Below are 14533 nucleotides of genomic sequence, written 5' to 3'. Positions count from 1 at the left end.
ATAAATATATATATATATATATATATATATATATATATATATATATATATATATATATATATATATATATATATATATACTGAATGTCCAGTCTTTTAGTTTTAACTTTGATGTGCTTTGCAATTTTTAAGTTAGTTAAACTAAAGCTGTTCTTTTTTTTTCTTTTGTAGTATTTTTAGATTTCCAGTTTATTACTTTCATATTCTTAACTCTTTAGATAGAAATCTGTATTTCTAAGTTCTATTTTTTGCTTAATTGTTAGTAACTTTAATACATAATATTAACAAGTTACAATTATAGTGCTTATAGCATTTAACCCTTTAGCATTCAGGTATTCTGTCAACTGTAATGCTTATTTATCCACATTTTTTTAATTACTCCTGGATTATCTCATAGCTTTAAGATTTCTATTGTATTATTATCTATTTTTGGCATGACTTTGTAGGATAGGTGGGAAAGGCCAGATCTAGTCTATTTGAATATAAAACAGCTAGAATATCTGAGCTTGATATGGTCGTTTTAAACATCAAAGGGTTAAATCAAAACTTAAATACATTAGGGTGCTAAAAATAGCCCAATGATTCACTGGCTAAATAACTGTATGCTTTCAGTCAAATATAAGAAATGTATTATTTATTAGTCTAATTACAAATAGGAGTTGAGGTGCCATAAACTGAGAAGTTTCAGCTGAAGGTTTTATGTATTGACTCTGCAGCTCTGCACTGCAAAGGATGGTGCGGGGAAAAAAATATGAGGACCTAATATATTAAATTTTTGCCACCTTTCCATATATTATATATATAGCTTGACATTTTGCACTCCCCTTTTTTATGTCATATTCTATATTGTAACTTTTGGGAATAATTAACAATTTTTTTCTAGTAGTGTTACCAAGGAGGGTTTTAGCTTTCATTTTATCTATGAAACTGGGTCCTAATCTCTGAAATTCTAAGTGGACTTTCATATCATTATTGACCATGATGTTTAAATGCTCTGGGATTTTGAAGACATTTTACATTGTTATTTTGTGTAATTTTAATGCTCAGACATTTCCTTAACAACTTTCTTATACTCAGACTTTCCTGCAAAATCTCATTGCTGCACACCATACAATTCAATCCTCTCTAGACACTTTACATATCTTCTTCACAACCAAAAAACTACTCACAAAGAGAGCATGTCTGATCATGTCTATGTTACCTATATAAGGAGTATTTATTTAACTAATTGATTGTGCTTACCCTATAACATATTTTCACACACTCACACACATTCATAGACAGATATGAAGGAATGCTGCAAAGTTCATGGCTTTAAGAGTATTGTGAAAGGCCTGGTTGGAGGTCCAACCTTTTGAGTCCTTTTATGGGGCTTAGAAAAACTGAAGGACCACTGCAGTAAGTGTGTGAATCAGAAAGGGAATATGTTCAATAAAATAGTAATTAACTGATCCTCCTGTATTTTCTTTTATCCAAAGCCATGGTTTCAATTCACAGACCAGGCATTGTGTTGTTCTTGAGCAAAGCACTTCATTTCACATTGTTCTGCAATCATTTCGTCATCTGACATGTGGCACACAGTGCACCTGTACAGGTAATATTGATTTGATGGAGGGAGTGAGCTTATGAGAAGACAAAAGTTTGATCAATATAAACAAATCATCTGTGTGGTTGTTCAGCAAGAAATTGCCAAACCTTCATACGTTGTCTAACAACAAGAGAGTCCATGATATATATATATATATATGAGTAAAAGAGTCAAAAGGAAGAGTATGTATATATGACTTGTTTTTTTCTTTCTGTTTTAGGCGTCCAACTTTTCTCTGATGCTGGTAATCATGCTTCTATGATACAGGGTATCCTCAATAGTAGAGCACCAAAGCATATTTTCAACCATAATGATCCTCTCCATCTTGAACAATTACTCAGGAAGGCTGATCCAGGCATTCCCAAAATTGTGGCCTTCGAGACTGTACATTCAATGAGTGGTATGCTTTTCTTGTTTCCCTTTTTTTTCTCATTACTCTTTATTAAGAAACAGTTATTGTGAACTTACATTATTTCAGAACTGATCACATGAACTTACTCTTCATCTACCCATGTTTTTCTCACAGTCCCTGATCTGCAATTGTTCAAACCCTAGTATCAATGAATCAATCTGACCAGTCATCAAGGTCATAGTCTAAGGTTAAGGCCACTTCCTTTGACTTATATATCAAAAATTTCTTCTTATTTTATAAAAACTTTCCATAACTAAGCAATGATTGAGCTCCTACAAATTAGAAACAGCAGCCAAATCTCAGTTGCATCTCATCATCTTAAAAGGAAACAGACACATTAGAAAAGATAATTCTAGATACCATCTCCCAAAAATGGGATGGTTTAACTGCTGGAATGCTTTTAATCATAGGTTTGCTCAACCAACTACTACTTTGTCTTTTTTTTATGCTACCTTCTGACCCCCTGGGTGCGTTTAGTAGAGTATACTCTGTTGTAAGCTTGCTAAAAAATATTTATTAGCAACAGAATCAATATTAGTACCGAGAAGTAATATTTATCCACACTTAAACATGGATGTTCTGTTAGAACAAACTATACTGTGGGAGATAAAACTCCCCACTAGCAATTTAAACAAGAGTGCATTTTGCACCAAAAGGCTGAGATGAGAGTTTCTTTCATGGTAACTGCTACTGTATACTTTGTCCTTAATGGACTGTTTCCTACTGCAAGACATGAGTTCCATTTTATTCCTGTTTTCAACTACCAATCTTGATGGAATAGGTTAACTGAGTACAGGCGTTTTGGCATCATAGACTGACACATACAGAGAAACAGACAGGCAAGCAGACAGGCAATCAGAACTATTAAAATTTATTGAAATGATAAATGAAAGAGATAAAATATGGAGTTAGCTCATTTTTACATGTCATGCATACATAGAAAAGATTATTATTATTATTATTATTAACAAAAGATTTATTTTAAATATCGCAAAATGAAGCCTTCAACTTTTCAGTCAGTAATTATGAACGTCTCAGTTTTGTTTTTTGGTTGTTTTTTTTTTGCTCATTTAGTTCTTATGTAGAAGAAAAACTAAATATTTTCTGTGCAAAAGTGTTTCATACAAAATGGGTTTTGTGCAGAATTAACAGTGCCTTGCTCATTTGAAACAATACTGCCCTGTGTCAAAAGTCAAATTGCTGACTTTAGAGAGTGTAACTAGGATTAAAACTTTCTCATTTATACCAACAATGTAATGAATTATGTCTACATGTTCAGAATGAGAAAAGAGCAGCCATCCAATACAATATAAAAACTAAATTGCATTAAGAATGAACTTTATATTTTCTTTTATACAATGTTGTCTTATTTTATTTCTACATCAGGTGCTGTGTGTCCTCTTGAGGAACTCTGTGATATTGCCCATAGATATGGAGCATTGACATTTGTGGATGAAGTTCATGCAGTTGGTCTGTATGGAGAGAATGGAGCTGGCATTGGTGAAAGAGATGGCGTCATGCATAAAATGGATTTAATCACTGGGACTTTAGGTAATTCTTCAAAACAAAATAGTTTTACCACTAGTGTGCATTCATCAGGTTGTTGTCTTCTGGTTTTGTGCTTTTATTCATGCATTGTTGAGCTTAGGTTAAATAATTCCGTAGTAGATAATAATGTGTGGCTGTGTAGTAAGAAGTTTGCTTCCCAGCCACACAGTTATGGATTCAGTTCCACTGTGTGGCACATTGGGTAAGTTTCTTCTACTATAGCCCCAGGCCAACCAAAGTTTTGTAACTTGATTTTGTAGATGAAAACTAAAAGAAGCCCATTGTGTATATGTGTGTGGCAACTGGTATTGACTTATTTGTCTGTAACTTAGCAGTACAGCAAAAGAGCCCAATAGAATAAGTACTAGACTTTAATACTTAAGTACTGGATGCTGGTTTGTTTGACCAAAACCTTTTGTGATAGTGCTCCAGTATGGCCACAGTCCAATGATTGAAACAAAAGATAAAAGATTGTCAACACAACAATCAGTAAACTCAATGTAAAACTCTTAAAATTCTTAAAAGCACAGCCATGACTTTAAAGCTAAGAAGTTTACTCCACAACCAAGTATTTCTAGGTTCCTTCTCACTGCATGATACTTTATGCAAAAGTTTATTACCTTACCTTCAAGTCAACAAAGTCTTAGAAAATTGGTAGAAGATAACTGCAGAAACTCCTCCGAATATATATACAGGCACAGGCGTGGCTGTGTGGTAAGAAGCTTGCTTCCAAACCACATGGTTCCAGATTCAGCCCCTCTGTGTGGCACCTTGGGCCAGTGTCTTCTTTAATAGCCTCAGGCCAACCAAAGCCTTGTGAGTGAATTTGGTAGATAGAAACTGAAAGGACCCTGTTGTATATATATATGTGTGTGTGTGTGTGTTTGCCCCCACCCCACACCATCAATAGACAACCGATATTGGTGTTTATATGTCCCCATAACTTGGCAGTTCAGCAAAAGAAACCAATGGAATAAGTACTAGGCTTACAAAGAATAAGTGCTTGAGTCAATTTCTTCGACTAAAAAACCCTTAAAGGCAGTGATCCAGCATGGCCACAGTCAAATGACTGAAACAGGTAAAAGAAATAATAAAAAAATAGATGGTGGGGTTGTATATTGGTGGAGGATAACAGAATCAATGTGCCAAGCAAAAAAACCTCTTGATATAGGATTCTAATATTTTATGTCCAAATAGAGGCCCTTTTTTTTTTCCTTGGTAAATTAAGTACCAATGTATTGAATTTAATATAACCGATTAAATTCTTTGAAAATAAAAGTCCATCATAGCTGCTATCCAGTGACTGAAACCAGTAAAAGAATATTGACAAAGAAACACTTAAAGTATTAAACAACATTTTATCTTATTTAATAAGTAAAATAGAATTAAACAGTATACTATTTCATCTTTGGCTGTTGCTAAAATGGATGATGAAATTTTGTCTGGTTTGCTAATGGTTTTGCCAGCTCACTGCCCTAACAAGTAATGTAATAATAGTTAAACAAGGCAGCAAGCTGGCAGAAACGTTAGCATGCCGGGTGAAATGCTTAGCGGTATTTCGTCTGTCTTTACATTCTGAGTTCAAATTCCGCCGAGGTCGACTTTGCCATTCATCCTTTCGGGGTCGATAAACTAAGTAAGAGTTGTGTACTGGGAATCGATCTAATCGACTAGCCTCCTCCCACAAAATTTCGGACCTTGTGCCTTGAGTAGAAAAGAATAAAGTTAAAACTTGAGTCAAATTCCATGTCTAACAAAGTTGCTTCCCTTAAACTCTGCTTCCATCTAGGAAGTGACTTTGTGCAATGCAGAACGTTAAGTGCAGGTAAAATGTCCTTACTGTATATCCAATGTTAAATGATGACGGTACATGGGATGCAGTGATGTCAAAAGCAGGTTGTCAGAGAAGGATTTCATATTTAGCAGATATACAGGATGCTGTTAGGAGTAACAGTGCCCATGTAATTAGTTTGCTTTTTTTTCAACTACCTGGAAGGCACCCTAGAACACCAAAATGAGATCAACACTGGTTACCAATTGTGGAGGTGATCAAAAAACAGAGTAGCCATCATCATCATTTAGCATTTACTTTCCATGTTGGCATGTGTTAGACGGTTTGACTGAAACTGGTAAGTTGGAGAGCTGCACCAGGTTCCAATCTGATTTGGCCTGGTCTCTACAGTTGGATGCTCTTTCTAATGTCAACCACTCCAAGAGTGTAATGGGTGCTTTTCACATGCCACTGGTGCCAGTTACACAACACAGGCATTGGCCACAACTATGATTTCACTTGGGTCAACAAGTCTTCTCAAGCACAGTATATCGCTAAAGATCTTGGTCACTTATGGCTTCCATGAGGCTTGATTGAAAGGTGCTTCTTACTCACCACTGGCACGGGTGACAACCATGACAGAGTTAAAGAAAGAAAATGAATAGCATAATACCTCTTTGCTGGCGACAAATGAAGGAAAAATCGTCTGATACTTGTGTATGAAGTGCAATATTGCATGGTTGCCAAAGGAGGGCATGTATTGCCATGCATGACAGTACACAGTTGAGCTGTAAGAAAATCTGAGTATAAATAGAATCAGCTTTGAAAGAATGTGATGTATAAGAAAGATCACTGAGTAAAGTAGTAGCAAACTATCCAATGGGTAGAGTAACAAGGGACTGCAAAAAGGAGAACAATTATGTAACTTTTAGGCTACAATTAATTTTTCGACCTTTATTTAGAGAAAGAAGATACCCATGGGTACGTACCTGAAACAGAAAGAGAACCATAATTTGTTTTGTTTCAATGTCAATCCAAATTGAGAGGGGAAAAAAAAAAAGTGATTAATCCCGCCAATAAAAGCAGGGGAGATAACCACGAAACTTAAAAAAAGGTTGCATTTTAGTCTGGCGACATTATTTCTCAATGAACATCTATTACAGTTGTCATTATGCTGTCAATGATCAGATTTACTCCACATTGCATCCTACTTTTCATTAATTGTATATTAAAAATTTCTTGGGTGTCAACATTTGTTATCTCCAACTTTACTATTTTTAATAATTTAGTTCTACATTGATGAACTCAGATGTAGCTCATTATCTGTCATTCATTAACACTTGATAATTTAGTATCTCTGCAATTAGATGAACTAAAACAATGTAGAATAAAGTATCCTGCTCAGAAATATAAACCACCTAAGAAAGATATGAACTTTAAACCTGAGCAGTCAGTCTCACTACATGGCAATTTGCAGAGAAGTGCTCAACGAAGCAAAGGCTAGCTATGTCTGGAATAATAAATCTAGGATATACATGCTTACCTGTATTGGCTATTTCAAGGCTGACCTGAGACTAATTACTTTAAAGCTCTGAGAAGGTAATTTGATCATCATTTTAATGCTTGAACATGTCAGGTGAGATTACATTGGATTGGAGTTTCCTACAGCTGTAGGACCTTTCTCATACCAACCCTTACTTGCTCCCAAGCAAGGTAATAATCTCTCCCATTTCCGAGAGAATGGGAAACAGACAACACTGAATGACCTTTTGTTTACAAAGATGGTGCAACATACCACAAAACCCAGACACGCTTTCATGGTTGAGTGCAAGCAAAGGCCACCATCTGTATGAAAGTGAGACTTATTTACAATCAATGAATGTGCAATTAACTCACAGTAACTACTGAAATTTTTAGGGGGGTGGGGGTGGGATAGTAGATTACATCGACCCCAAAAAGATGTAAGGCAAGTCAACCTCAGCAGAATTTGAACTCAGAATGTAAAGACAGGCAAAATACCATTAAGCATTTTGCTTGGCATGCTAACAATTCAGCCAGCTCACTGCCTTGAAGATAACTAAAGTCTTGAGATTATTTTCCTAAGCTATTTCTAAATGAGAATTTTAACCATCAACATAAATTAATGTTCCATAATTCATTGTTTGTTGAGTTTTCTAGTGTACATTTAAAAAGTTAGAGAGCCCAAATTAATGTAACAAAAATCAATTTAAGGGAATAAACTCATCATGGAAAAAAATAAATTCCATTTTAATATTTCCTGTTTCTCATGGTATGTATTTCTGAAAGTATTCTAGTCCAAGACAAAGCAGTGTCAGGGTGAGATATAAACTGTTGATGTAAATATGCTGGCATTGTATCAATGCAGCCATCTGTGAGTCTCAAATAACTACTTCAATGAACAGTAATTTCAACACAATACTGAAGACAATCTGCTGTTGGTGGTGTTGGCTACATTTCATTAACTATGGTAGAGAAGTAATTACATTGCAGTTAAAACTAATACAACAGCTGGTTGGACTGGATTGACCAGCTTTGTATAACTAGCTGAAATGAGGTGCTAAATATAGCTGATCTAACCTATATTAAGACTGAAAAACAAAAATCTTTAAAATAAAAGCTTTCACTGATGTCATATTCAGTGGGTTTACATGAATTAATGAATGGGAGCAATGGGAAAACAAAAGTAACTAATGATCTTATGAACCGCCTGTTTTTCTCTCTCGAATCAAGGTTATAAAAATCTTAAGGAACTGCCCAGCTAAGGAAACTCCAGTTTACTAGAGAAGAGAGGGGGGTCCTGAATTGATTTTTTTTTTTTTTTTAATGACTAATCTCTAAACCCAAACTAATTAGCTCTCTATATATTTCCATCTTATTACAAGCTAATTTCCTGATTTCAAACAGATTTGTATACTTCTTATAAAGACCCCCAAGCTGTATGAATTTGAATTTAACTTCTATGCCCGAACCCAGAGAAAGTTTATCTCCAACTTGTCCAGAGTTCAAATACTTTTAGGAGATTATTTAATCTCTTATACCCAACCACCAAAATTTGGCATCGTGCCTAATGTTATATATATAAAAAAAAACTTTTTGAGTTTTTTTTTTTTTTTTTTGCTTTCCTCATGTCAGTATTCTGATCTAAAAGAAATATTTCATATGTAAAGTCAAAATTCTTTCTATTCTATCACACAGGAAAAGCTTTTGGTAACATTGGTGGTTATGTTGCTAGTACTGCACAAGCTATTGATATGATTCGAAGCTACGCATCAGGTTTTATCTTCACCACATCTTTACCACCAACAATACTTGCTGGTGCCACTGCAGCTATTCGCATTCTCAGGAATGATGAAGGAAGAATGCTAAGATCAAAACACCAAGCTAATGTCAAATATCTCAGAGATAGATTATTGGAAATTGGTATCCCAGCAGTGCAGTGTCCCAGTCATATTATTCCCATACATGTAAGCAAAGTATTTATGATTTTTTTTTTTTTTTTTTTAAACAAGCTTATTGTATAGGTATAAAAACAAAATTTAGAATCCAGTCAAGCAATAAAATGCTTGGTATCTAATATTTAAAGCAAAACATCTGTAAAAATCCTTTCAATTTTCTAAGATTTACACTTACAAAGGATATAGTGAATGTGGGAACAGGGGGGATTAGACTCTAGCGTTTATGCTTTTCCCACTATCACAGGTTCAGAGAGGAATTCAATTATGTTTTATATATTGTCTAGGAACACTGATCAATTTATTCAGCTTACTCTGAGCCTGCATCCACATACCATGGAAAGACGATAGGTTAATGTGTGTAACAAGATTGCAGTACAATGAGAAGAATATATAACCTTGAATGCAAAAATAAAAATATCTTGTTTCACAACATTCAAACTAAATATTTCAGGAAACCAATTTTAAAATGAAAGGCGAGGGGAGAAAGAAAAAAAGGATCCAGATAAGCAGTTGCTGAATACCATGGTATAAGTGATGTCTGATTCTGAATGAAAATTGAGTTATTACTCAAGATTTTTAAAATCTTTTAAATAGGTTGACTATAGCTGAAAGATCAAGGTGCCTAATCATAATATATAATAGTCTTGAAATTTAAGTTTCACTCTGACCAAAAAGCTGGTAACAGAAAAAACACCTATTAATGAAAAGTCTTTCAAACACTTTGAGTTAATGTAAAACTAAGTTATTGGTAGATTAATTTTCTCTCTAAATCTAATTTTAATAATGCACTTTAATAACTCTACTTGGTGGATTTCTTTATTTCATATACAGATAGGAGATCCAAAAATGGCAACTACCATTTGCAATGAACTGATGTCCAAACACAACATCTATGTACAAGCAATTAACTATCCTACAGTTCCTCAAGGAGAAGAAAAGCTGCGAGTGGCCCCAACTCCTCATCACAGCAGAGATATGATGGATAATTTTGTTGATTCTTTAATCAATGTTTGGCTCAGTCACGACCTTCCTCTGAATCCCCAGAAGTAGTCTATGTCAGATCAGAAATGGTAATTACATGCTCAACTCAAGGGCACAAAATATCATTTCAACACAAAAAACTTCAGAACTAGATTCAGTTTAGTTCTGAAGAAATTTTGTTAACCACTATACTAACAGTAAGTTTTAAAAAAAGTCAAATACGAAAGTATTTCATAATCTGCAAAATAAAAGCATAAAATATAATAGTTTTATTTTGTTTTTTTATTCTATATTGAATTCAGTATTTGTATGTTGTCATTTGAGAGATTCTATTTTTCACAGCTTTGTCTGAACATACTGAACTCTGAACAATTTAAAACAGATAACACATGCTTTTTAAGAAAATACAGGCTAAAATTTCTCCCTTTTTCGTTCTCTTAAAGAACAAGATTTTCTATGACAAATCACATCCTGTACAGTAAAAACCGAAACAAGATCAAAAATTAGTAAAAAGACGACTTTTAAGTGGCATTCAATTGACTGTGTAAGAAATTATTCACTTATCAAACAGAATAATGAAATTTATATGCACACAAAGCTAACAAATAATATCATTAAAAAAAAAGTTGTTTTTTTCCAACTACATTGAAGGTTGTAGAAGCTTAAATTAAAAACTCAATGTTAAACAAAGTTGGATTCAGTTTTAATATTTCATCAAAGCTGTTTAACAAACAAATGAAAAGTTTCTTACAGAAGCAGAGGTAACACGAGATGGGTTTGATGATGGATTTAATTTAAAGAATCAGCTTTTGCCAGTTAATAAGCCATCTTCAAACAGAATAAAACTAACAAAGTTGCATCATTTGTTAATTTTTTTTCTTTTTTTTTTTTTTCTTTGTGAACACCAAAATTCAAATTATATACTGGTTTAATCAGCTGGATGGAACAAAATATCTCACCTTGTTTAAATCATCAGAATTGAAGAAACCTACATTGACTATTACAGTACAGCTTCATGTTGATAAGAACAATTAGCAGCTCACCTCTCCACAAATTTTTTTCAGTCACAAATATTAAAAAGTAGGGCCAAGGGGGTTATTCCTAAATACTTAAATATATAGAAATACAATTTAACCAAGAATGGATTATATGATGATGACTAGAGAATATTTGCTTTTAAATATATATATATATATATAAAATTAGAGCAATAGCTACAAGAGTGAAACTGATTTAATAATTGAGTATTAAAATAACTTGTGATAAGATTTTTTTTTAAAATTATACTTTTCAATATAATTTACGCAATTTTCCCTCCCCTGTTAATCTATGGAATGAAATAGCTGAGAGTGAAGAGAGAAACCACACTAGCTAGCAGTAATAATTAGATGTTTTTATTTCAAGTAAATCAGCTGTAGAGAATTAGGAGTGTAATTTTCACTCTATAAACTACAATATCAGCTTAGAAACAGTAAATGGGAGATAATTTCTTTCAAATCCAATAACCAACCAGTTTAATTAACATTGGTTGGTTCTCCAAAATCTGCTTTCAAAAATTGTGAGGAAACAAACAAATAAGAAAAAGAAAAAAAGGATGGGGGGAACCTGATTTCTTTTTGAAATTATTTTATTATAGATTTTTCTATATAATTTTATATATATATATATATATATATATATATATATATATACATACATACATACACACACATATACATATATATATAGTTCTTATTTTTTATTTTTTTTTATTTTTTAAAATTGTGTTGCAACCAGCAGTGGTAATAGTGGAAATTAAAGTGGTCAGCAGACCACTTGTGTAGGCCATCTTTGGCAAATAGCCAATTGATAGATGTGTCGTGGGAAGGGGCAGAAGTCCACTGTTTGATGCTGCACTGTCTGGTCCATCTGTCAGTCGGTAAGGATAAGGGATATGGATGCAGCACATATCACAAGGCCCAAGAAAGTGGGAGGAAGGACCTACCGACTAAAACCAAATACTATTTATAGAAAGCAACAGCCATTGCTCAAAGTCCTGGACAGATGTGACACCAGGCGGAACTTTTTTGTTTGTTTGTTTGTTTGTTTTGTTTTGTTGTGTTTTGTTTGTTTTCAAATTGGTGATATTATAGTCATCGTTGCTGTCTTGTGTCATTGTCGTCATCATTTTACTGTCTCTTGCTGCCACATCAGCTGATATTTCTTTGCAGCTCACACAGTATTCTGAGCATAAAGCTGAGTCCATTCACGAGCTACAGGAAAAAATACAATAAAATCCACAATAAATTAAAGAATTTTGACAATAACTGAATACTATAAATTCTTTGCGAAAATTTTTTTAACTGGCAGTCTACTGAACATTTCAATTTCAGAGCTATTCAAGACCTCTCAAATCTCTTAAATTACTTCCTATATCTTGAAAAAACAATGGGCATGTTAGACAACTTTGACATTTTAAACTAAGTTACAAAGAGCATATCCAACTGTCTCTGTAATGACAAAGGACTGCATGAAGATTGGAATGGGATTTAGGATTAAATAAGATTGAGCAACTCCAGGAATCCACCAAAATCTTTATACAATATATTTAAAAACATACAAATAACACATACAGAAAATACAAAGGTGAAATGCAACTGAAACATCAAATATCATAAGATTGCAGCCTCGGTTTAGAATATACTACTCTTCAATAAAATAAGAGGATCAAATTTTTTTTTTTTTTTTAATATCTATCTTCCACAGTACTCAATGTAGCAGCTTACAATTATTACAATAATTAACCAGCTCACATAATTCCACATACAGCCATTCACATTTGATTATATTGGCTGCTAAATCATGACTAAACAACATAAGACATATTTAAATTCAAAACTTAAAATTTCTTTATGTGTATCTAACAGAACACACAATTTATTTCAATGCCATCCTTGTTTCAAAATATATCTAGACCGTAATTCCATCATGAATACAAACATTTAAATATGGATACAACACCGACTTACTGGACACTGATGGTCTAGAACTTCTTATAATCTGCACAAATTTTTGAGCAGGAACTTTAAATTTCTGTGGCGGTCCGATTAGGTTTACTGGGCTGCTGTGTTTAATAGTACACTATTAATAAACTCGTATCATTTATATTGATGTATAGATACTTGTATTTCATCTAATTATATAAATAAATTCAATACTTAATTTAGACGTGATCACTCCTATTGTGAAAAAAGTCAGTAATCCTGAAGTGTTCTGGAACCAAAGGTTCCACGAAATTGATGTACTTATATTTTGCTTTCATAACAGATAATCTACAAGTTGTTCTTGACACTATATGAAACAATACTTCTTTTCTAAATAATAATCTTCAGTGATTATCTGCCTACTAGTAATTTAAGCAGAATTACTTCAACTCCAGGACTAATGTACATCATTAGCCTTACTATCTCAACTAAACTATTGTTTCTCTTTAAAGTAACTATATTTTTGTATTTGGTCTTTCATGAATATCTCTGTGCCTTGTGCAAGTGTCTTCTACTATACCTGGCCAACAAATGATTTGTGAGAGCATTTGGTAGACAGAAACTGTGTGGAAGTCGATCATGTATGAATACATATAGACACACAAACATGCATTTGTGTCTGTATTTACCACAGACACCACTTGACAATCCATGTTGGTTTGTTTACATCCTCTTGTAGTTCAGCAAAAGAAACCAATAGAATAAGTACTAGACTTAAGAATTAAAAACCTAAGTTGACTTGTTTGACTAAAACCACTCCAGATGGTGCTCCAGTCTAATGAGTGAAACAAGCAAACAATAAAAGATACCTTAATTTCAATACTGATTTTTATATTCAACCTCTTAACCTTGAACAAAGTTTGAAAAACAAAAAAGATTTTTCAATAAGATAATTATTTTAAATTTCCTACACTAAAGTACTTTTGAAATGTTTTAAAAATCAAAAATTAAAATAATCACTAATTTCACAGTGTGAAGAAGGAAAAGGATATCAAAAAAAAAATTTATTCCAGAATTCAGGTACAAATTAGTGCGGTTCTTGAAGCATCTTGCATAATAATACCATTTGGTAGTAGTTATTTTCTCTCTAGAAGCTATCAACTGAATTATAATCAAGCAATGCAAGATAAAGTGCCAGTCAATTATAGGATTCTGTCACTGCTTACAGTAGTAAACTGTCTATCACGACTGCTAAGAAGTCAAATGGACTGAACAGTCTTTACCACTACTTAAAGAAAAGAAAGCTACTCTTTCTCCAATATATTGGCTCATCCAGAAATGTATAAACATATTAAATTAAAATATAATGCACACATATGGATCATAAAAATCTGAAGACAATATTGATAAAGAACTTGGTTAAGTCACCTTTCTGAATTGCTGCTGCCTCATTTAGTTTCCATTGTTCTGCTACATCATTTGCTAAGGGATCATCTGGGTTTGGGGCACTGAGTAGTGCTTGAATAGACAGAAGAACAGTACGAATCTGCAATGCTGGACTCCATTTATCTGAAACATTTAAAGTAATCATACAAAATAACTGAGAATGGCTGGTACTACAATAACAGTCGATTGGTAAACCAACAATAGTCAATGAAAATAAAGAAAATGTTAAAAATTTTTTAAATAGGTATGTTCATAATACACTGTAGGAATTTTATTTAATTAAACACCTAATCAATTTTCTCTTAAATTTACTTCAACTATTGTTGTGATGTACCTACGTATAGTTACA

General features: G+C 33.1%; 2 protein-coding genes across 10 annotated transcripts in view; one reads left to right on the top strand and one right to left on the bottom strand.

Annotated features, from left to right (window-relative positions):
• LOC106877209 (uncharacterized) overlaps nt 1–10039 on the top strand; it is a 112265-nt gene extending 102226 nt beyond the window's left edge. For all 5 annotated transcript variants that reach the window (XM_089353863.1, XM_014926060.3, XM_014926061.3 and 2 more), the window contains 4 exons: nt 1808–1987; nt 3386–3550; nt 8535–8803; nt 9626–10039. In XM_089353863.1, coding sequence (XP_089209989.1) covers nt 1808–1987; nt 3386–3550; nt 8535–8803; nt 9626–9844 — 833 coding nt within the window. In that variant the 3' untranslated portion in view covers nt 9845–10039. The remainder of the gene's footprint in view (nt 1–1807; nt 1988–3385; nt 3551–8534; nt 8804–9625) is intronic.
• A 423-nt stretch (nt 10040–10462) lies between these two features.
• LOC106877211 (ubiquitin-conjugating enzyme E2 N) overlaps nt 10463–14533 on the bottom strand; it is a 50281-nt gene continuing 46210 nt past the window's right edge. For 4 of the 5 annotated variants that reach the window (XM_089353864.1, XM_089353865.1, XM_089353866.1 and 1 more), the window contains exon 4: nt 13259–14307. In XM_089353864.1, coding sequence (XP_089209990.1) covers nt 14120–14307 — 188 coding nt within the window. In that variant the 3' untranslated portion in view covers nt 13259–14119. Of the gene's footprint in view, nt 12028–13258; nt 14308–14533 lie in introns of those variants that run through there. The other variant, XM_014926063.3, reaches the window with a different exon arrangement.

This window comes from Octopus bimaculoides, chromosome 6, assembly GCF_046866305.1.
Source record: "Octopus bimaculoides isolate indiv1 chromosome 6, ASM4686630v1, whole genome shotgun sequence".
Classification (NCBI taxonomy): Eukaryota; Metazoa; Mollusca; class Cephalopoda; order Octopoda; family Octopodidae; genus Octopus; species Octopus bimaculoides.
Note: the sequence above shows the minus strand (reverse complement) of the source record. Positions and strands in the feature narration are given on the sequence as shown.